Below are 25,562 nucleotides of genomic sequence, written 5' to 3'. Positions count from 1 at the left end.
TCTCAAATCGCCGGAATTCGTACGAGTCGAAATGGAGATGTCGAAAGAATGAAAGAGAAAAAGAATTCCTACGCGGTGACCGTCAAAAGAATGAAAAAAGAAGGAAAAGCCTCTTTATTCCGGAAATTGAAAGAAAGTACGAATGGCCATAGCATAGTGACGATGAAAGGAAAAAAAAAAAGAAAAGAGAAAGAGAGAGACATGGATGAAAAAAAAGAGAGAAAGATCGGGAAACATAATGAGGCAGTGGGGGAAGAAAAGAAGGAAGACGGAAGGGTTAGGGGATGGAAACTACACGTGGAGCGCGTTTCGGTGCGAATGTAGTTATGCATTGGAATTCCCTTCTCGAGGGTGCGACGACGGTACTGGTAATAGGAATTGCTCCACTAGTATCCTAGACGAAGCAACGATTTTCCTTGCGGCGAGAGGGAAAAGGAAATATAAACGAGACGAGCATTGCGGAGACTCGCATACGTGCGGAAAGGAGAGGAAAAGAAAGCGACGCGGTCGTCGAGAGATATAGTTCGATAAGTATGAGCGAGTGTGTCGTACGAGCCGAAACGAAGTTTGCCAGACTCGAGGTTGCCAAACGCGAGTTCGGAGAGCGAGCGGTAGAGAGAGGCAGGAAAAACAAATATGTACCCGTGCCTGGTTCCGACGGATAAAGGATTTTTCTTGAACATGACGTAAGACTTTTTTTTAGAATAACGCGTTTTTATTTTTCCCTTTTTTTTAACATAATCTCTTTCTCTCTTTTTTTCTTTCTTATTTTTTCGTTTGTAGTATTTATATATATATATATATACTAATATATGATTATTGAAATATATAAATCATAAAGCCAGCATATAAAAATTTGTCAGGAACCTTGCGATAAAAATATACGTATTTCAATATCTCGCTGATATTTCGTGTCAAATCATTTCGAAACTGTTGATCCTCTCGAAGAGTGCTATGTTTCTCATGCGCGCGAGAGATCTACGATGATTGTATGCGAGAGTGGCCCTAAGGCACGGAATAAACTCACTGCAAGATACTTGCGGGGCGAGTGTTCGGTGCTACGTGTGTGCAGCACAGCATAGCAAAGTTTGCATCGAGACTGCCAGCCGCAGGTCGTAAGGACAAATCCGTTTTCGAGTTTCGTTGGGTTACCGGTGAACAAGGAGTTTCCTTGATCACCAATACGATTTCGAGCCGGATTGGCCCACGTAGACGCTTGTACATAAGCAGATACATTTAGTTATACGTGTATAACACTGCACCCACACATACATGTCCACGTATATCTCGCTCATACATACACGCATATACAAATGCATACATATATATGTATGTAGTTCTCATAGAGAGGGTTAGTAACGCCACAAATCAATGGTGTCTAAAGTTTAATGTAGCCCAAGGCGCGTTACACGCGGCAGCGTGTAATTAACCCTTAACCGTGAGCCGACAACGACTTTATAACATCCTGAGTGTACATCCGGTGGTTCTAACCCACCTATCCCAACGTCACCGAAGCAGAGTAATTGCGACCAGCGGCAAATAAGAGTTTCTTGTCGATCGTAGCTTACGATCCATTTCGCGATCGATCTACAGATAAATACAAGTGCCGATTGACCATAAGGGTTTGGTGGCGAGTAATTTCCATCATTCGACGATATTCCGATGATGACCGATCGAAACAGGCCTTACGGGTAATTTCATACGTTCTATTGGAAATGCCAACCGTATGATCTATCACTGAGACGCGTCGTTTTGTAAACACACTCATTGAACGTATCATATCAGCATCATCGGGATGTTCGTGCTTCTATCGATCGTCCATTATCGTTCTGATCTCGAGCGTACGTCGACAGGGTCTCGGGCCAGGAGAGATAATTGGCGATGTCCGCGACGCCCCAGCTAGAATCGTTAAGTACAATCGACCGTTAAAATGCGATAGAAAGTTCGCTCCGTGGAGTGTAAATTTTTAATCAGGCAGAAAAAGCGGGACGCTGCCAGTCCCGCTTTCACTCGCCACATGAAAACGCAGAGAGTTACGGAAAAAGTTGTACGCCATTAGTTAGATGGAAAACTTGTGAGTTTTAACTTCGTCCATTTCTGAGTTCGAAATTATATACACACCTAATCATCCAGAAATATCATACTCTTTATCACAGTTACAAATCTAAATAGACAGACGGTTTTTTAATTATAATTCGGAGTTAGATGATCATATATCAAACTATGGATATAAAAATAGATAAGAAATTTAATTTTTTATTTAATTGAAATTAAATAAAAAATAAATTTTAATTTTATAATCAATTTATATAAATTCAAATAAAAGTTGTTTTATAAAACTTGTAATTATATAAGACCATATTATAAAATCCGAAATTAGGCGCGATATTACCTTATTTTATATAATTATATTAATCACACAGATCATGATTAAATCCAATTATATGTATATGAAAACAGATCGAGCCAAATATAATTATATAAATTATATGAAGCCATATCGAGCCAAATTTTGAATATTATTACACATATAATCACTTAAAATTACTTTAACTGGATTTTCATTTGATAAATAATTTCTTAAATAAAATTCGTGACAGCGGATTATTATTTCAGCAAAACAAATAATATTTGATAACAAACGTTAGCTAGATAAAAATTTTCGAGAGCCAATAACAGATGTTTTTAAGAGGAATGTGAAATATCGTAGAAATTCTATTTGCATTACCACGGAAATTCGGCAAAGTTTCATTCTCCCTCCCCGGTTAAAGTCTTCGTGAGTCTGCCAGGAATAACACGGTAAACGTATTCCTTAAACCGGAAGTTTATCAGGGAATCCCGGCTGCGGTCAAGCGGATTCCACTAACTATCCCTTCACCCTCATCCGCCCCTCTATTCTCCCTTACTTTAGGAGAGCAAAATATTCGAGCAATTTGGTGACACTGCCAAGCGTCCGCTGGGGTCTTTTTATCCGTGGTGTTAGCCGGCTTAGTTTTATCGTGGGCGCATTATCCTTCCTTCTCTTTCCATTCTCTCTCTCTCTCTCTTCCCCTCTTTCTCTTTTCTCTTTTCTCAATATCACATCTCTCTTCTCGCGGTACCAAACTACATTTCGGCTCTTACCTATTCTGGATTAATGCCAGTGGTCTTGCCATCCGAATCTCTTCCTCACCGTTTCGAACGAATATCGCCTTCTCCTTGTAAGGACTCCCCTTTTTCCATCTTTTTTTTATCTATAGAATTTTTTCTCTCTCTGCCTCTCTTTCTCTTTTGCGACCCCTGTTTTCCGACGCTTCGCCGAAATATAGGTATAGACGTGAAGCTGACAGTCGTAAACGAAAAATTACGAAGTGAAGTGCCGGTGTGAGACATGATATATACTCATTGTCGTGCTCGGTTTATTCTTCTAAGTCGAGCCTCTCAAAGTTCAAACCTCATCGCCTTTGTATTACCCGCAGCGGATGTTACGGAATGACGAGATATGCTTATTACAATGGAAAATGCCAGTTCTCCGTGATCTTTCGTAAGAGAATGAATATGTTGCTCATGCATTTAATTATGTTTTTTAAATTATATATAAATTTTTTTAAATTAAATATATATTTATCCTCATGTCAAATCTGTATCATGATAAAGGCTGTACGTATATATCAAAGAAAATATAATTTTTATTATTTAAAAATGTCAAACTATTTAGATCTACTAATAAGAATTGTCAAGAATTGTCTTACATTATGTATTATAACGCAACACATGTTTTAAATGTATTAAAATAAGTTTAATATTTTAAAAAATAACAAAAAAAGGGATAACTTTATTTTAAATAAACGTCATTTTACATATCAACGGAGAGATTACATGTCGTGTCGTCTTGATAGCGATGTGCGCGAATGCACATTAGTTAGTACCTAAATATTATACGTTAAACACGCAGCCATCTTATCCAGCGCGATCTATTTCAATTACGAACGCTAAAACAAACAGTTTCACGACACCCCGGGGAATCTGGTCTCGAATTTCGTGCTCTACGGAACGACCGTCTTATCTTGACGTATCGTCGGTGTGCGTCCCCGAGAAGTTACGTCGAAGATGATTTAAGGAGATAGATTTGCGCGCCGTGCCGTAGATTCGGGACGCCTTAATTGGTTTAGGTTTTCCCTGATATCGGGTTTTACGAGACGACCGAGAAGGAATACGGTTTTCCTGACGCTCCAGCGTCATAAAGATAACAAACTATCATGCTGAAGAAATACCACGAGGCGTAATTTACCGGGAAAACGGTTGCTTGCCCGTCCTTTAGTCCGAGAAATCGATCGCTATAAATATATACGGGATGTGTTCACACGCGCGTTCAAACCCCATACACGCGTGTCGTAAAATTGCACAGTCGAATGATCGGACGACAAAAATTTCTCAGCGAAAATTGCGACAACGAAAATGGAAACCATTTTGAAGCCGCGTATATACATATATGGTTTCGTGGGTAAATCCTAAGGGGACGATGCGAGCAACGTTTATATCGTGATAGCTTTTTTACTGTCCGAGTGCATGTACGAGCATGCCGACAAGCGCTTTATTTTCCTGATTTGCTGCACTTTTCACATTGTGATAAAGTAGACCCTGTGATTGTGATTGATGCACTGCGTTGTGTTTCAACTGTCTGGGACGATCCGGCGTATTGAAAGTAATGATCATTGCCGATGTTATTAGCAGTATATTGGAAAAAAATATTCGCCAACAATATTTGTCATTATAAAGCAATAATGTGTTTTATGCAACACAATAAAATGCATATAGTAATTTTACAAATAAATAGAATTTTTCTTCAACGAATAAACCTTTAATTACATATCATTTATTTCAATAAATTTCAATTTTCAATATTTTTAGTATTTTTGCAAATAAAATATTATTAAAATAAAATTATTTTAATATTAATTAATAATTTTATTATTTATTTGTAGTTTTGGAACTTAATTTATATCCAACTCAAAGTTTCTATTAAAAAATATATTTATATAAAAGTTGATTTTTTAATCTTGCCAATTCATCTAAACTAACATTTAAAATTAATGTTAATTATTGTTTTATATTTGTGAATCAAATATTTATGATTATACTTTAGTATTTAGGTTTGGATTTTTATATTTTCTGCAGATAATTCTTTATGCCAAATACTATAATGAGGAATCTACATACGTCATGTAAAATAATTAATGGTTTCGTATAATATTATATCATACATACATACATATAACAAGATGAGAAATATAATATCTTATTACTTAAATTCCGCTCCATTCAGATTTAAAAGTTAATATGTATGGAGATTGTACGATATGTCTTGATAAAATAATTTTACATTTTATTCCACCATATTTATAATCTCTCTCTTCTAATTTAATTACGTCTTTGTTCAATTTTTTTCTCATTCATGATCATAAAGTAAAAATAGTTTCGAATATGTCATACATCATATATATATATATATATATATATATATATATATATATATATATATATATATAAACCATTTCAAAAATTTTTTTAATATCTTATCTTTCAAGTTTTTCTCCTCCTCTTTTGAATTTATAAGCTTCTAGATTTTCTTTGAAAATTCATTCTCTCGAACAAACGTAGTTTTAAATTTGAGTTCTGCTCTTAAAAATTTATAATTCTGAATTACTGAATTACTTAATATACACCATTGATATTAATTTCCACGCCGTTTTCGGCGGATGTTGATGCCGCATAATTTTAAGAAATTACCGATGAAATTTATCCATATAAATATTATATCACCGAACAATTATGGCAATAATACTGGCGACATTACCGCAGAAGTTATACACGCGATTGTTATTACACTCATATACAAACAGAGTTCTCTAATTACCGCGCCATTGTTAAACCCTCGAATGGCGCCAAGTCATTGCGAACTACTTTCGCTTCCCCATTGCTTGTAACCATAAATCGCATCGTAAATCCACGTTCATGAAATATTCCAAGTATAATTGGCACTAACTTTTTTCATATATGAACTAGGAACTTATAGCCGCGCGGCCGGGAAAATTATTCTCCATGGACCCGCGGGTTATGCAACTCGGTCAACCAGGAGAGACCGTACTATGAACCGCGCGTACGGTAGTCATTATATTAGAACATATGGAAAATTCGCTGCTAACACATTCCCTATCTCGTTCAACCTCGCACTGAAAACTACGCGATTTCAAATATTCCTTTGGAAATGAGCCGGTATTTTATCTTATACTCGGATAACTCCTTTCAGTAGTACGATTTCAAAGATTGTGCTAAAAGCCTGCGAAGTAATAATAGGATTCCGCTTTGTTCGCGTGAACATGTCAGTCCGGTTACGCCTAGCTGCAATAAGTATTACAATAATTGACGTGACTCGGAATACTGTGAACAAAAGGAGAAATCATATTTGCATTCATCGACTATACTGATGTTCATCACGGCACATAAAGCTGCGCCTATTCTACAAAATATTATGACTAATGGACTTAATTATATTGTGTTGGTAATAATCGTTATTTGCGAGCTAATCATTATTATTTATGTATGCATTATTTTTACCGCGTATATATTATAAATATGTAGTTTTTATAAACTTTTTTTTTTAACAATAAATTCAAGTATTTAAAACTTTAGATATTCTAAAGTTTTAATTAGAATTTATTTGATATTTAAATATTTATTGAGATTTATTAAAATATTCATTAGTTTATGAAGCCGCCACGAAATTTCCATTAGAACACATACGATTGTGTAAAAATTTGATACGACAAAAATATTTATGTATAACAACGTGTTACTAACCAAGTAATACAACAAGGAAAAACACTATTATCAGCCTTTATACGAAAAATATTACATTGTTACGTGATGCGCGCTTACTACAATAGAAACTTGCAAATACGTATATTGTGTATATGTATGCATATATATATATATATATATATATATATATATAATGCAGTTCACGTTCTGTGCTTTTTTCATGAATTTTTATGCTAAATTTCATGCATATACATTCATAAATATAAATCTCGTATTTTTTTAAGTAAAATGTTGGGTGGTTTCATATGACTATGCTGAAGAATTTATTATCCCCGTATATATATAACTAGAATCTCCAATAACTAAGCCAGTTTTTTTTTTTGTGTATCTTTACATCTTTAAAATATTCAACATTTAAATATTTAGTTATATAAATATTTAGTTATATAATATATAATCTGACTTGATCTTTTTGCTTTCTTGAATATATCTTTCGTTATTCAAATTTTTACACTAGACTTTTATTCGTAATACTTTTTTCACTTTATCGATAATAAGTTTTCTCGTAATTTGCTTTATTAATTTTTGTTAACATTAGAAATATAACTTTTTTCGTCATTTTATGAATTATGGATTTTTGAACTCGTGCGGATTGTGCATCCATCAATTTTACACCATGCGATGTGACATGTCAGTCACGTCGCGAAGATTCTAGGCACTTTCTCCTTTTTACATAAAGTATGGACTTTTCAAGAGACCAAAGTAGAATTCTCAAGAAATTTTACGATGTAAAATAATGATATTTTTTTTTATTTACGAATTCGTCATAAAAATCTAAAATTCTTCTTTTGAAGATTTTATAATAAATGTAATACAAAAAGTGCTTTTCTCAACCGTTACTAATTTAATTATATTGTATAAAGAAACAGAAATAGAGAGAGAAAAAGAGAAAATATGATATACTTGAACAGAAAGTTTATCTCTTATTCGAAATGTGCACGTCATGTGAAGTGAAGAGCTTTAGAGAGATTTCCGGATATAAAATATCGATTAAATAGAGATTAACAAAAGCATGCCTATTAAAGCGCGATAATGTTCTGCAATAATGCTGCACAGAATTGAATAGCAGTGAATATTCGTTGGAATGTTCTTTAATTTCTACAACAATGGACAGTGCAAAAATGCAGAACCTTTTCCATTAAACTTACTTTAAATGATATGATAAATTGCTTGCTATATTAAAATTCTTTTATGAGCGTTAAATTTAAATATTATGCAGTGCAGAAAAATATATAACAATTTATGTTACGTGCTATATAAACGTAACATATAATTTAATTGACAAGTTTTACAAAAATTCGCGTAATTTAATAAATATATTTTCCTGCGTTGTATGCGAAAAAGTTCGTCGAATAACAATAATTAAATTCAACCTAAAGTTATTCCTTTTTGCTATTTATGATAATATCAAGAAATTAGCACGACCTACATCTCTCTTGCGCGTATGCATTTCTTTATCTATAATGTGAACCAAACATTACCTGAAACGCGGTTCATGTTTGGAAGTAATTTAAGCCTGGGAATGGGTTAAATTTTCTTCCACTTCGACGGGAGGTCAGTCGGGCACGATATAATGAAATATCGATTACGCGGTCTGCGGCATTACCGAAATCGTTTTCCTGGCACTCGCTCACATTGGCCCAAATTATTCCGCTCGATGCACCTAGATACTTTTATATCTGTAATACCTTTATCGTACGTGTACATATCCTAGTTTTCTCATCATAAATATTTTTCTTTTACTGAAAATTTTTCTATTCTATGCAGGTATATATAAAAAATTTAATCCAATTAGTCAAAAATTATCTTAAAACTGAGTAGAAAAATAATCTTTACCAAATTAAATTTTTTTTCTTTAATAAAGATTAAATTAAAGAAAATAAATTCACATTGTAATGTAAAAAAAAAAATACAGAAGACATAATACTTTGCACAGTATTAAGAAAACAATATCTGTCTTTATTTTAATATTTTTCAGTTAACGTTTATTAAGTGACAACATAAAGAGACTTATAAAATTAAAGAGTATTACAAACTTTATTATTAATTTTATATGAAACATATTTGATTATTTTTTTAATATTTCGTTGTCGAAGAAATTGGAATTAATCCCAATTCGGTTATATAAAGAGAATACGAATGATTTTTGATATTTCGTACAAACGAGCCGCTCTTTTCAGTTTTTTTTTTACACGGGTCGTAATGTGTGCTTCCGTAACGACCGACAACAACGAGCACGCATCTCCTGGCGGAATTTGTCCGCGCGCGCGCGCTCCCTCGTTCGCTTGTTCATACAGATAAATTTCCACGGTGGCAAGGGGCATACATGGGTATGGCTTCGTTTTGCGGGACGTAATTGCCGCTACCGAAATCGATGAATATTTCAGCGCATACATCGGCACGAAGCGTCGCGTACTTGCGCCCGCTCGTGTACGTTAAATTTACCCCCTTTGCCCGTGTAGTCCTTCTCGCTTTCACTCATCCAACCCTCTTATTCTCGCTTTCGTATCATAGTATTTGTCTTGCAGCCTCGCTCCCCGCCGCTCACCGCTCGCTCTGCCAACGGCCGGCGAATATGTTTATTCATGCGGTTATTTATTAGTTCGGGCAATTAGCATTAATTAGCGCAATCTGGTACTCAGTTCTACCTCGTAGCGGCACGTCCGCAAGCCGCGAGCGGCGCGACATTGTGCGGTCATTATGTTTTGGTGGTACACAACGAGGCAACGGGCTGTAAGCTACCAGCTACGATTGCGTTTACAAACTCTGTTAGCTTCCCACTTACAATTATATATACTATATGTAAAAGGAAATCAAATGTTTCTAATTGATCTGTTTTCTGAAGAAAATGATAATTAATTTTTATTTTCTGTGAATATGGACAGAGACATTTTGGGGAATTATACTCTTTACAATAAAATGTGTAAAATGTTACATTTTTGTAATGTTTAATACATTGTTAACAATGCTTATTGTTAGTGAAACATATGACGCTCAAAGTAAAATTTTTGTATAAAGTATAAAAAATAAAGAGAATAAATTAAATATATTTTTATAAAATAGTTTTATAAAATTGTTATTATCTGTTAATAAGAGTTTTGTCTTAAAGTTTTAGTGATGATATTATTTATTTAATATTTTAATACTTAATAATTATTTAATACTTAATTATTATTTTAATACTTAATAATTATTTAATATTATATATAACATAAAATATTATATAATATAATAGTAAGATATATCAATAATTCTTTTACGCTTACTTTTATCATAGTCGAACGAATAAAATCATGGTGTTTCTAATTATTATAGTCGTCAACACGTGCAAATAAATCATGCACAGCAAATTTAATTGGTTGATACAATGTCACAGATAATTCTCCAATGAGAAAGCCATAGAGGAAACGAGTAGTTAAGCGAGTATTTCGGAGATAATAGTCTTCTCTCTGGTAGAGATCGCTTCATTTTATGACTGTGCGCGATCAATTTGTCTCGCTTCATTCTGATACCTCTTTCATTGGTCAATCTCATATAGTTGCGGAGGAAATTGCGGCTAAAGTTTTCTCGCTTCTAACCTCGCGTCACGTAAAGTTCAAAGAAAACAGAATCAAAAGTTAGCGGCTAGTTTCTCCTAAAGATAAATATTGATGGTTTAACATTGAATTGCAATTAAGACACAAAATAATATCCTTAAATAATTGTCCATGCAATTTTATTAATTTTTATTTTACAGATTTTAACAAAATAAAACAATTTTATCGATTGAAAGCCTTTGTTTATCTACAAAGCATTAAAAGCTTTAGAAAACAAAAATATAAAAGAGATCAATTTTTGTCGAAATTCAAATAAAATAATAAATTTTATATATTAATTAAAGCAATTATATGAAAGAGTTAAAATAAAAGAAGGGAGTAATATTTGTAAACGTAGCTGCAAGAAATTATGCGAATTATAAAATAGAATTGTAATAAAATAAAACTAAAATATTAAGTTTTAATATCTGCGTACTTACTTTAAATTGTACCACTTTTTATATTAATATTTGGCTTTTATATTAATTCCATATTTTCACTGAGAAATTCTACTCTAAAATGACTATAATATGAAATCAATTGATATGATGTTAATTTAAGTCAATATGAATATGTATGAAGAAATTTCCCAGAGTATATATGAAATAAATATATAGCTACGATTTCACATATTTAAAGAGATCTACATATTCGAATTTCTCTTCATCATAGAAAAGGTAATAATAGCGGACCAGACGTAAAGATATGAAAATCTGATTATTCGAGGACATTATAATGCGATATCCATTTTCCAAATGCATCGCGTCCATCCGTGTTATTCACGCGATAATAGAACAGAAAGGATTGGCAAGATACTAGGCAGGCCGGAGCATTAGCATAAATCCGATAGAGATTCCTGGTATTATGAAGATCCGAATTCCTGGCCGTTAAGCGTGTCCTCTTTCCCCGCGTAGCATCCATGCCATCGTGAATGCGATTCGTGCAGCATGCAGTAGCGCTCACGGAAAGACAATAGAGTCCGATGGCAATGGCGGGAGAGGAAGTAAGAGGGTTCATTAGTCGATGCCGCGTCTCTTTGCATTAAGTATTGATAACGGAGAACTCTCGAAATAGCGAGTAGAAGGGCGAATTGCGAGGGAGAGATAGATGTGGTCTTTGTTCGTGACTACTTCTTCGCCCTGGATCGCGCGAAAGTTAGGTGAGAGGTATCGTCTTGGCGATGTCATGACTACTTGCCCGCGGAATCCGTCTTTGGTATCGCTGAGTACAAGTACAGCCACGTCGCAAATACATTGGTGGCAAAGGTACCACATCAAACGAATTCACTTCGAGTCGACTTCGCGTACCAATCCCCCAATTATCGTCGAGTATGTCTGTAAAGTCGTTCCCTTGAGTCGCCGTCATCTTCGCCACCGTTGCGGTGCTTTAATCGGTTGTCGAGCAACGGTTTCTACGTGGAGTTAACGACTTGCTCTCCAGATCAATGAGGGTATATAGATGGGAAATGTTCATGATTATATATATAATGTAATTTTGATATAATAAAAATATTATTTCAAAAATTCTGAATATTATTTTTGTTTAAGAGAAAAAGAAAGATGGATAGATAAAAAGATAGAAAGGAAGATAGAGAAAGTTACAATACTCAATACTTATTTCATGATTTATTTTGCGGAAATAACAGTACATGTATGATTAAAATAAATTAAAAAAAAAAACGAGAATATAAATGTCAGCCTTGTTTTTAAAACTTGATAAAATTTATATATATATATATATATATATATATATATATATATATATATATATATATATAAAATGCGTTATTTGGAAATTAAGAGACGCTGAATAATGAGAATAAAAGCAAACGCTAATTTTGAAATACAATCATGAAGTGCAATCATTATTAATTGAATGACATTTTATTTATGAAAATGGGATAATTACATGAGCAGCGTTCGAAAGACGCGGTGACCCATATTACAAATAAGCATGATTAATTGAGCATGATTCAGCTTAACTCTTCTGTTTCTCCGCGCATAAAATAGAGGTAATTTCTGATAAATGATGCTTTGTTCAACCCCAATTAGTAAACGAAGCGTGTGTAGTAACCAGATAGCCAAAACTAATTTTAGAAAAACTTGATATCTTTAAGAAGAGATTTAATATATACATACACATATATATATGTACATAAAATAAAAGTTTTCCTCGATTTTTCCGTCAATTTTAATGAGAATGAGGAGACGTGTATACGTAAAATCCTCAGAACGCTACACATCGTTAGAGGTATATTGAAAACATGTATTTTACTATGTACATTGAGGTTGCTCTTCAAGCTTGTAGAGAACCGGGTGCGCTAATGCAACTTTCCCCTTGAGTATTTTCCATCCGCATCGCGCTTAATGCAACAAATATATATCGTTTCCTATTCTTCTTTTCTTCCGTTTTAAAACTGCTGTCCGAAGAGGTTCGGGTGCATGTACGGCTACGTAACCGGAAAGATAATCGTTCGAATGTATCCTCCCAGTTTCGATCAGAGGAGAGAAGGGGCGACGTTTCCCGAGTTTTATTATCCCTGTTTTAGTCAACCCCCCAGAGGGGGAGAGGCGATCGTTTCTTTTTCTTAGCAGTGATATTTTACCATGGCCGGGAGGGGGGAGACGCTCGCCTTTTAAGCGTTTGTACCCGTTCGGCGAGCTAGAAATCGAGAAAGAGACGGGGTAACGGGGAGAGAGAAACGAAGGGGATAGTTACCCGCACTGCAGAATTGCCATTTTCCGGTCTCACCCTCTCTATTTCAGTCCCCTAATCCCAACGCTATAAATTAGCCCGGACGGAAGTTCGATACGTTAGTCGCATTTGTCCACGGTATATCCGAAATAAAGAGGACCTCGTGAAATCATGAGCGTGCGCGAGTCGGCAGAGGGGAAATCGTTCCCTATAGCGCCTCCATTCTATCTCATAGTTAAAGAAAACAGGCGGACTATATGTCTGTCTCGACTATTTAAGCCGATACCAGTATATATAATAAGTCCTAATGAACGAAATAATGACAAATATTTAAGCCTGTCTTCACGTTATGTAGCATTCGTTCTCCAAAGTGGCAATGCAACTGGTTGCTCGTTTATTTCCTATCGATATTTTGTGCATATGTTCGAATGTCACAGTTCTTTCCTAAACATTCCAAATATGACCAATAATATACAAACATCGAATCAAATATTTAATGTATACTGCAGAGGGAGAATCTTATAATTGTTTCTCTAATTAATATCCAAACAGTTATAAATCTTTATTGTAATTAATTAATATGTTATATTTTCTCTGATCAATGTTTATTAATTATTGAAAAGCTTCATAAATATATTGTCAAAAATTCTGAACCTTAATAACACTTATATTTCTGTGTCTGTAATTTATTACCGTATTATATTCATATTAAAATAGATATTTTCATATTGTTTCCATTATGTATTAATACATTCTTTATAATATTGAAAAATTTATTGTAATTCCGCTCTTACGCGTTGTAGTCACGTCGCGTGATGCAACTCATGAGTCATGACAAGTGATCCGTCGAATCGATATCCCGATAGATCGCTCATCTGATTTTCAAGCGCTGAATGTCGCCTTGTTGCGTTGTATATTAATGATCGCTCTGCACTATACAGCACGCATACAATGGCATGCAGCGAACAATAGTGTGCATCGATTCGAATGAGTCAATCACGGGCATAGTCTAATTTGGGATATACATAAGACCGAAGTATATGGAAACTGATTCATGATCTGAACTATGCTATTGAAGGTAATTTCGACGATATCCAAAATAATTTCAGCAAGATATTCCAAAGTGTTCTTGCCGTTCATATGGAGCGTATTATTGTTTGCCTAAATATAATCAATCATCTCTTTTTGTTACAAAAATAAACAGACTCTCTATATTTTTTTCTCTAGACAGTGTAGTGTCAGTTTATAAAGTATTTTTGTAACAAAAATCCAAAATTACAATCTTTTAAATATAGTTTGCTTTTAACGTTGTGATTACGTAATTAATTAATATATGTATACAGAATACTTATATTATAAGAGCTTAATTTAGTAAATTGTTTTTTAGAATCAAAATTAAGATTTCATTAAAATCAATTTTTTTCGACTGTATGTATATGTTTATATGCGTAAGTACAATATACTCAATTTTATTGTAATATTTTAAAAATATTTGCAGATTATTAAAAATTCTAATATGCTGTAAATTGTTGTAGAGATAGAATTTTAATTGATTTTCTTATTGATTTTCATTAAAGCATTTATTTTCTAGACTAATTGCACACGCATACATATATTGATTGGCTGATATTTATCGCACTCAAAAAACAAAAGCTAAATACATAATAACAATATGGCTAATAATTAGCGTATAATGACAATCATTAATCTTCTATTATTCTCCAAAAATTTAAGACTGCATTATTTGTTAAAAGAATTATGTAAAAAAATATATAAAAAAGTAATTTTTAATTTATAAACCTGTTATGTATGTAGCATAAATTTTATAATTTAAATAACAAACTATATTACACAATTAAATTTATATGTCATTCGATGATTTTGTAGATTTTGTAGGGAAACATTTTGTTTATTTAGTGTACATTACATGGAATCGTCGCGTCGCGCTGTAAATGTACACATGGTGAAATGAAACATAGTGATTCTCTGACTCAAGTGTAAATAGGAACGCCATAAAACTAATCCGGGATTTGTCTCGTGAATAACGCTTTGTTATCCTTAAATTAAATGAGTGTCGCACCGTTGCCAAGACTTTTTTGGCAGTCAATGTGGGAAGGCTTCCGACCCGATGAGACGAGTTCGCCGAGAAAAGGGAAGTGAGCGAAGAGAAAAAGAACGGCGAGAAAAGTAGAAAAGCTTCACTCGCCGCCTCGTTCGTTCGTTATTGTCGGCGGGTAAGGATCCTGCCAGGGATTGGACGTGGAAAAAAGTTCCTCGGTACGAGAGGGGTTTCTCGCCTTCATGAAAACTCCGAGGTTTTATAGATGGGGATAAATAATGTATCAGGATATTGGGGGATAATCGCGCTGGCAAGAAGAATCGAGGGCTCGGGCCAATCGAGGGTTAGATATCCACAGAACTACGTATCTACCATACCCTCCTAATATGTACTTTTACTATATCTCTCGAATTTCGTCGAAAACGCGATGGTTAGATCAATCGAGTGAAATTAGTTTTTTGCGTGTTCTTTATGCTACCACCAACCTTACATGGAAAATTTTATCTTAATTTTAAAAAATCTGGGCGTGTAAGTAGACTTAAAAAACGTAGAAAAAAAATTAAATTTTTTTATTATCACGAATGCATATGATAGTTTGCACATTTTTGCTTGAACAAAGCTGACGAGATAGTCGATAAAACCATCTTTTATCGGGAAAAATCTATATTGATAAAACATCTAAATTTTATAAAAACTTATAAATAAAGAATTCAATTTATAATATAATAATAATAGTTATTCTGTAACAATTAATTAACAGAAAAGAAATTATCATACAAAATACTAGCTTTTAATAAACAAAAAAAAATATTATTTATTGTCAAACACAATGTATTGATAGACTTAAAAATCGAATGCATCTTTAGCTCTTGATAATCGCCGTTGAGTTATCTCTTCTTGGCAAAAGCAATTAGTGTAAATAAAATAAGCGTCATGTACCTATCATGTATAGTTTATCGCGCATGAGATGTTATTACTTCGCTCACAAAGTGTTATGACATGTGATTAAATTAATGTCGAAATCCAGTAACACAAACACACAAACTGCTGAAACTTGCCGACCAACTCAGATTTCGAAATCACACAATCTCGGCGCGTCACAGAATGACGTGCCAACGTATTTTGCAACAAATTTTAGTTATATTAAAAAAGTACTACAACCATTAAAACGTAATCATTATTACATAAATTAACACTCGTATATATGCATTTATTTCAATAAAATGTATTTCTTGTGCGTGATTTTTTTATCTTACAGTCATACATAATATAAATATATAATTTATAAATTTATAAATTTATAAATTTATAAAAACAGTTATTAACGTATGCGAGCTTAAAAATGAAATAATTCTATTTTTTATAAATTACTAAATTTGAAAATATTTTATATTTAAAATAAATATAAAATATATATAACGTAATATATACATTTCAATATTAATATTTTTATTTTATTTTATTTAATATAAAGTATAAAATAATTGATGATAAAACTATGTGAGAAAGAGATAATATACTTTTGGGGAAATAAAATTTTTAAAGATAAATTCTAGTTACCATTTTGTTTCTTCTTTTTATATATGCGTCCGCGTTTATAATTTTAGTGTGATCTTATATCATATATATGTAAAGAAATAGATTATAACTGCACTGCTAAATTGTAAATACAAAAAGATGTACGTTGAACACGGCAAATCATCACGTGGCAATTTTACGAAATTATTAACGTCAATCTTCGCGCGGATTAATCAAAACAAATTTTGCAAGATTGATTCACAACGCTCTATATACCCGAATAAGTCACATAGAAAGCCTTATCTCCACGTACAAGAGACGCGGCCGCTTTCAAATGTAAAGAGACAATAATTTTTCTCGATATATAGCGGTACAACGAATATTATCACTGACCTTCCACAAGGGATGGACGAACAAGGAGCACCTGCGCGACGACGTAAATCGCTGACACAATAATGCGGATCAGCGACATCCATCTAGAACTTGGCGTGACGCCACGACGAGAAAGGACAATTCGCGCCGGAATCTCGGTGCGGACTGGCACATGAGGGGTTCACCCGGCTCGGTGGCGGCTGGAGTAAAAGAGAGGGTAAGAAAGAGCGGTAGGGAGAGTTGGGGTTAGAGAGAAAGAGATAGAGGAAGAGAGGGGTTGAGAGGGGAGACAGAGAGAACGTGATCCTTTCTGGTCTACCGTGAGCTTTAGGGTTGGTTCGCATGCGCCCGTCTGGGTTCACGTGCCCTCCGCCATCACAAACCGTAAGACCCGCCTTCCTCGTACAGGAGACACGTTCTTAGGATAGCGAGAAACACACGTAGACACCAACGTCGGTTCCATGGGATCCGACCACCAGAGTCCCCTTAGAATAGATAAATGATCGAACGTACTGCGCTAAACAACGTAGACGCGCCGAGTTACCTTTCTATTTATACAATGCACGCTGTTTTCTAAAAATATTAAAATTTATTATTTATATATAATGTATAAAGCGATTACGATTAGCTCTTCATCGATCCGATATACTGGTTAATTAGTATGTAGGTGTATAAATATTACCATGTTAAACACGTCATCAAGCGTAAATTATCTTAGCAAGAATAGAAGTTGTTTTATATTCAAATATCACAATGTATTAATGTACTGTTAATTATAATTTTTTTTTAAGCCAAGAATTTTTAAAATAATTTTATATTAAAAATTATAAATTTCTTTTAAATTTAATTTTCTTTTTTAAAAATACTAGCTATAATAAGTTGATTATTTAGATAGAAAAAACAAAATTATTATATATTATATTTTTAAATTATTTTAAATATTATATACTGTATATTTGCATATATTTTACAAACTTTTAATGTATTTGATAATAATTGTAATTTTTGTAATATTTTTACTATACAGTTAAATCAACATTCTAATGATTCCGACGTTGCAAGTAGTAAAACCCATCGTATGGTCAGACGTGAATTTCAGGCTGTACCAGATTAAGAAGCCAAATTTATCGTCTTTCTCTATTGAACTTGTATAGAGTGAAATCACGTGCTCAATCGAAACATTGCTTTTTCAATCTGTGGGGGAGTGAAAATAAGTTGAAATCGATCGTCGGTCTGACGGTGAAAAAGATTATCCACTTTTCCGTGTCAGATGATAAGATTTCGTGACCTGTGATTCACCGCATCAAGCCAGCCTACACGTGCGGGGACTACTTTAACAGGCTGTCGATCAATCAGTAGATATCCCCGTTTATCAACTGCTTTAAAAGAAGGTTCAAGCCTAACGAGATCGTATATGCTATATCGTAAAGTTCTTTCTTCAATTGCATATCCTGTATGCGAAACTTAACAAAGTCTGATGTACTATTGCTAAAGTTCTTTGGTTTGAATGTAGTTCGCGTCTTTCAGTACCGTGGTTTGCGTCACGAGATCTGTCAGATCAATAATTATGAAACAACAAACGGTATACAGAAAGCTAAAATTGGTTTCAAGTCACGGGCAGGAGAATCGTTAGTGCGATATAGGGGCGGGGGATAGAAGTCAACATCAAAAAGGTTGCCGTGGAGTTTAAGCGTTTTACGTCTTTCGGTGGCATGCGAACGAGTAGTGCAAGTCATAAACCCAACCCACAGCTCTAGCCGGTATTCGTAACAGGCATTACAGTACCTACCTACATCGCGCACTATTTCGAGGGATGACTCCGAGTGCAAGTGTACCGAAACTTTCGTGGGTGTCCTCGTAAACCGGTAAGAGATGGCTTCAAGGTGACGGCAGGAAGCGAAACGTGTTTCTAACTCTCCCTTTACCTTCCCTCTTTTTGTCGCACTTCCCTTTCCTGTGCGTCTAGATTCTCTCTCTCTCTCTCTCTCTCTCTCTCTCTCTCTCTCTCTTTCTCTATCTTCCTCTTTTCTTTCTACAATATTCTCTTCCTTTCATCCGTTGGCAAGGTAAAACCGACAACATTTCCACTACACTTGCTTCGTCGCACATATTCCGGCATCGTTGTAGGTGCTTCTGTAGGTCTTTCGAGCCAAGTTTCACAATAGAGGCACGAGTCTCCAAGAAGGAAACTGTAGGTATTGTTCAAATTATACCTATGTTCTAATTAAAGCTACGCTATTGTGTGCGTAAAAAAATTTTATCTTTAATAAAAAAGTCAAATAAAGTGCGATGAAGAATTTTAATTCAAATATTCATATATCATGCACCGTTTTTGCGCTGACGGTTTTAAGGCCATAACGACACTATCCAGCGCGTATAACTTTTGGTCTGATGACCTGTCGGACGGAAAAGAAAAACGTTACGATCGTTTGTTTTTAGATTCGCAACCGCGATAAAATCAAATTGCACGGAGATCGAGCGAGACGTCGCGGAGGTCGTCCGAGACGTCGATGCGGCTCCGGAAAATGCCCATTCCCAGTGAAGGACTGGATGCTCATTTCCTGCCGTCGACGCGGCGGACCGCAAACGCGAAACGGGTAATTCGATTTTCTGCGAAAGCGCTAAGAGGCGTCCAAAAGCTTCGGCTGCGAGCGCTCTCCTCGCGCTTATTCCAGTCCACGGTTGTCGAAGAGTCGAAGAGAAAGAAAGAGGAAGAAAGGAACGGCCGTTTTATTCACCTTGCTCTAAGTACCGGGCTTTTATGCGCTTTAACGCGAGCATGCGAATGCAGCGTGAAGAAACACACGAGAACAAACAGACGAACTTGAGAACACTCTTAACAGCACACTCGCTGTTTAATCTCTATACGCGTGCATCGTAATTCGCAAACTATTTCACTTTCTATAGTCTTGCCAATATCATGCGTAGTTGATTATCGGATGTTAATCGTATACGACTTCATTTTATTATATATACGATCCTTTATTATATACGATTCTTTTATTATTTTAGATGCACTCAAAATTATTTTATGTGTTGCTTATTTTATAACTTTTATACATTTTTCATTTTATTTGTTATTTTCTTTATTTGCTCTCAATCAATAATTTCGCGGTATTTAATCGCTAAATGTCAAGCTGTGACACTAGTGGAATCAAACCAAATTTACTCGTCTGAATTATGTGATTGGCAATCAATCAGCTTAGTGGATAAACAATAACGATATTTGCGTAATATTCAGTTCGCGTATTTTATAAATTAGGCTTACAAGTACAGATTTATTTTACATATATATATCTTAATATTTAAACGCTTAGAAAGTGTCAAAAAATAAAGAGATATAGTATAATAAATAAAAAAATGAAAAATACAGTATAAATAAAAAAATTTACAAAAAGAATGTAATAGATATTATACATATAAGAAGTTTTTTTGATAAAAGAAACATTGACATAAATATAAAAGATTCTGTACTTTCAAGTAATATCATTTGAATGCGAAATATGTAGCATTTACAATAGGAATTATAATTGATTTTCTTGACATAATCTGAGCATCTATATATTGTATTATTAATACACACATATATGTTTATTTTTTAATCTAATTGGCAAGTGTTTACATACGAAAGAAATGAATGTTTTCTTTAATTGTTTATATTGTATTCAATGTTGCATTATCCGATCTTTTCATACTTGTTATTCCTGTATTAACTGTGTAGCAAATTCAGATTTTCCCACATCTGTCAAAAATGTTACGATAAAAGAAGCGTGACACTCGATAACGATATATGCAGCGATTTGCGAGCACTAACGTGCAAGGTGGTGCAATGCATGCAAAGAAGCGCACGAGCGCAAACGAGAAAACTTAGAAACTTTGTTAATAACCAGACTGTTGTTTAACCCTTTGCACGCATCCTGCCCAGCCGCAAACAGACCCTGACGCCACCAAGGCGATCCTACCAGACCTTAACGGCCTGAGAAGCGCGTTACAGCGATAATATTATGTCGGTAATATAATGCGCGCCATGGGGGATTTCTGTTATATTCTGACAATATCGGCACGCAGCGCGTCTCATCGCTCGCGGCGCAATAGGTCAAAGTGCATCATAAAATATGCTTTGTAAAGAGCTATCGATGTATATCGTGTAAAAACAATAACAAAGGGAGATAACCACGAGAATAATATGAGACGAATGATTGACACTCCATGTGCGTATATATCTCCTTTAATAAGAATAATTATAAATATAAATTTGCGTTTAATCATTAAAACGCATATTTAACTGCATTCATGTATTTTTAAATTATAAAAAGCATATTCGTTTTTAGCTATATATTTTTCTGTATTTAAAAAAATTTAAAAAGATACATTTTTCACATTTCAAAACTGAAATGGTTAATTGTTTAGTAATTTCGAAAAAAATAATTATTTAGAAAAAAATATCTAAATGTCTATTTAAGATATTTACAAATGTGTCCTTAATTTTTAATATTTCTACAAAAAAGATTATTATTTTTAATATACTTTCAATATAATAAAATTGTATGTGCATTATTTCCAAAATGATTCATGTTATTACGTTTTCAACACAAGTTTACAAATTGTAATATTTGTTATAACAATATTCCAATGAGTTAATTATCTAGTTAATATGTAAATTAGTAAAATGTTTACGTCTCTTGCATAATTATTTGTATAAGTAACAAGCAGAAATAAATATTAAATATGACTTGCATTTAGTTATAATATTTGCAAAAAATATTTTATTGATTTCTGACATTAAAATAATATGAAAAAAAAATGATAAATGTACGTTATATATATTTTTATAATAATATATAAGAGTAGTATATAATTTTTTTTTGTGTATATATAAATTAAATTTATCCATTTTAATTCTGCTATTTTTAAATCATTAATATAATTGACATAATTTATGGATAATTTAATATAACTCATGATAACATTGGAATATCAATATCATTAAATCTGTTGTTAGCGTAAAGCAGTGCGTGATTTTCAATTTTTGTTGTTTCAATTAAAGTATTGCATTAAAATGTTACATTTGTTAAACTCACGTAAAGTCGATTTGCATGTATGAATAAAACCGATTACGCGTATATCGCGGCGCATGAATTTAAATACATAGCTAAACTAATAAACATGCTTACGCATTCTTTTGGTTATGGATACATTGTTTAATTGGGACGATCACATGCACATGCACATTTTGGCGAACATTGGAATTTCGATGACACCTACTTAACCAGATTTGTATGCGGTCGCATAATAATTTATTCCCGATCAAGCTCGATGCGTAATTATTTATACACAGCCCACTGTTTCGCGTATCTAATAATTGGACTCCCGGCTGACTGGAAGAGCTGCTTCCTCTCCCGGGTCAATCAGGCCGACCGTGACAGTTCTGCATTGAGCCCTTCAATTAATTCTCACCGGGTGGCAACGCGGTACCTGGGCCTTACAACGTGTATGCGTGCACCTTTGATAAACGAGTCGCATAAGGACGATTAATTAGCGCAGCATGTGAGCGGTGCTTGCGTGTACACTCTGTACATCTGGTCCAGTTATATGTAAGCGTGCACGTTGATAAGCGAGCGTGCCGGTGCACGTAGCCGCGTTGTACATTCGGTTGTTTTCGGAGTCGAAGGGACTACGAGACGGAAAGCGTTGGCACGTCATTGTCTAACCACAACCCAAACCACCCGTACCATTATTCAGGGGCACAAGGCTTTGACGTTTCTCGTCCGAAGCACGAGATAAATTGGCTCGCGCTATAAGCATTGAATAAACAGTAATACACACACCAACACTTCCCCAAAACACACCTGACTACACAGTTAGAAGGGAATGGAGCGAATCGTCGATAAGATGGAGCGATAGGTTTTAATAAGGTATCATTTTCACTTCCAGCAACATATATTTCGTGTTTCATCGCCCGTGTATTTCGTAGAAGTTAGGCACGGTTGGATATTTTGGACAGAGACGCGCGCCGACGTGGTCCTATCAGTATCCTTCTGCTCGAGTTGTGCCACTCTGCTATGCAGCAGTTTTTATCCACGTCTTGTCAGAATCCCCGCTATAGTATAAGTATCGATATTGATGACACCATCATTAGTTTAATAAAATACATTAATAACGCTGTATCTTAACCGACAAAAATACCCGCTAAAAAATTCAGATATAGTTATTGAAGAAATTTCTTTCTTAATCAAAAAACAATATTATATATAAATATATATATAATTACAATATTATATTTAAATATTTATATATAATTACATAATTATATTTAAATTACATATTAATTTTTTAAAGCGATTTTAATGAAAAAAAATAGATTTTTTATTTGATTACATTGTAATATTTAAAATATAGAATTTGCAATGAAATAGATTATTAACGTATGCAATTGACATTTTTAACATATGTTATTTCAAGTTATTATTTTATTTAGAAAATGACGCGTCCTGTATAAAAGCTTTCTGTATATCAGCTGATTACGCAGTTTCACATATTAGATGTATATTAATTCTTTAATATTCATGACTGAATCATATTTTTACATGTTTTTAAGATTAAAATTATGACTCATATATACATAAAATATTTTCGGCTTCTCGGAGTAATATTTATAAGCGTCACAATGACTTTGTCACACATGTCATGTGAAATTTGCACATACAATATTTCTGGATACGTATTTAAGGGAGCAAATTATTTCTCTCGCACATATATTTCACACGCATCAAATGCATTTCCGCTTCAACCGCAAAACGTTAATAATTTTAATATACGTGAGTTATAAGTGCGCAACACACAGTACGAAGGCGAAATTGCGGACCGGAGGACCGTTGTTTTTCCTCGCGCGTCCCATAATACGATATGGCGGAAAATTGCATACGTTTTAAAGTTCACTCAACAAACTGCAACACCAGGCGGACTCAGGGTCACAGCCATCACATATTCATAAACGCTCTACATAACCAGGGTGGTATGCGCGGTCACTTGCTTGTACGCAATTGCGGGAACTCCGTCATCGTAGGGAATATATTATCATCGTTCTCGCGGATTCCCATATTACGTTTCTTGCCATTAAGCGATGCAGTTTTGCCGGTAGGATGTAAACATCACCATCATGATGTAAATTTTAGTCTAATGCTCTCTAATCGCTTTTCAAGGGCAATTACTTTAAATACAAAGTATTTACAGAAGGGCCCGCCATGCTTATACGATAAGCCCACAAAGTTCTTACGGTTCTTTCGAGGAAAAACACGAATCCCTTTCTGAAAAAAAAAAAAATGCTCGAGATTACCGTGATTTCTCGGAGCGAGGGTGAACACCTCGGAATGTGAAGACTGACTGGGTGTGGCTGGATTCATTTTCCTTTTATTCAGCTCGCTGCCGGTAGCATGGGGATCTCAAACATGAAAGGCTGGTGGCTCTCCGCGTGAAACAACCCGAAATAATACTATTCGAAACAATGGCGCTATTGTAACCGTTATCGATGTCTGCGTTTCTTAAAATAATACGACATCATGTTTTTATCACTTTTTTTCACAAGTAGAGTTGTATTACAAATCAGCTGATGTGAAATTTAAAATGAGAAGCTTTAGCTGCAGAATTCGATTTATTTTATAATTGAAATAAAGAAATGTTTATTTGTCTTAATAACTTTTGACAGCTACGGTGAACAAAATATTTTTTTCTGTGTTATAACAACATTTGACAATATCTCAATATCCTATGTTTTCCTGTCCAATTCCTATGGTCTTATGGTCAAGGCTACGTTACTTCCAAGTCAATACCAGTACATTAATGTTTATCTCGGGTTGAACTTGCTAACGAGCACTAAGGTAACCTCCGTGGTAGTTGTCCGGGTACTGAATAGTTCACGTTGGAGGCTGATTTCATGGACGATGTAGCTAAGTTAACGTGACTGCCCTCTCGCAGTTGACGTAATTTTAATGAGATGACGTAGACCTTGCTTATGATATTGTTTCTAGGATTAAAGCTACTATATTACCTCATTTACATTTTCAAAAAGAGAATATTATGAATAAGTTGTATATATTTTGCAAGAAAAATGACTTTATAATAACAAAAATATATATTTTATAATTTTTCATATAATTAATTTGCAGTGGGCATTATAAATTTGAATTTTATGAGAAATAAATCGATAAGTTTTGTTAATAATCTAAGAATAATTTTTTTTATTAATGAGATGAAGGTTACAACATAAAGAGCACGAGCGCGTTAATTAAATATCGATAATGCCGAGTGTGTGACTGGAACGCTCATACCTGGTCATGTGCGTTCTTACGTTCGAAAGAATATATAAAATCCTGGTTGTACGAGAGGGTGACAACTGGTCCGGACCATCGAACAGAATTATCGAAGCGATAGGGAAGCTATCCGAGACTCTGTCCCTTCGTAATCCCGCCTCTGTTCGAGCTATT

At 34.2% G+C, this 25,562-nt stretch overlaps 1 protein-coding gene across 6 annotated transcripts in view; it reads right to left on the bottom strand.

Annotated features, from left to right (window-relative positions):
- The window catches only part of LOC126857589 (lachesin), a 155,252-nt gene that overhangs the window by 51,010 nt on the left and 78,680 nt on the right, over positions 1-25,562 (bottom strand). For 4 of the 6 annotated variants that reach the window (XM_050607199.1, XM_050607204.1, XM_050607201.1 and 1 more), the window contains exon 1: positions 17,101-17,232. The exons of the other annotated variants lie outside the window; for them this stretch is intronic. In XM_050607199.1, coding sequence (XP_050463156.1) covers positions 17,101-17,179 — 79 coding nt within the window. In that variant the 5' untranslated portion in view covers positions 17,180-17,232. Of the gene's footprint in view, positions 1-17,100; positions 17,233-25,562 lie in introns of those variants that run through there. 6 annotated transcript variants of the gene reach the window in all.

The sequence above is a fragment of the Cataglyphis hispanica genome, chromosome 22 (assembly GCF_021464435.1).
Source record: "Cataglyphis hispanica isolate Lineage 1 chromosome 22, ULB_Chis1_1.0, whole genome shotgun sequence".
In the NCBI taxonomy this organism is placed as follows: Eukaryota; Metazoa; Arthropoda; class Insecta; order Hymenoptera; family Formicidae; genus Cataglyphis; species Cataglyphis hispanica.
Note: the sequence above shows the minus strand (reverse complement) of the source record. Positions and strands in the feature narration are given on the sequence as shown.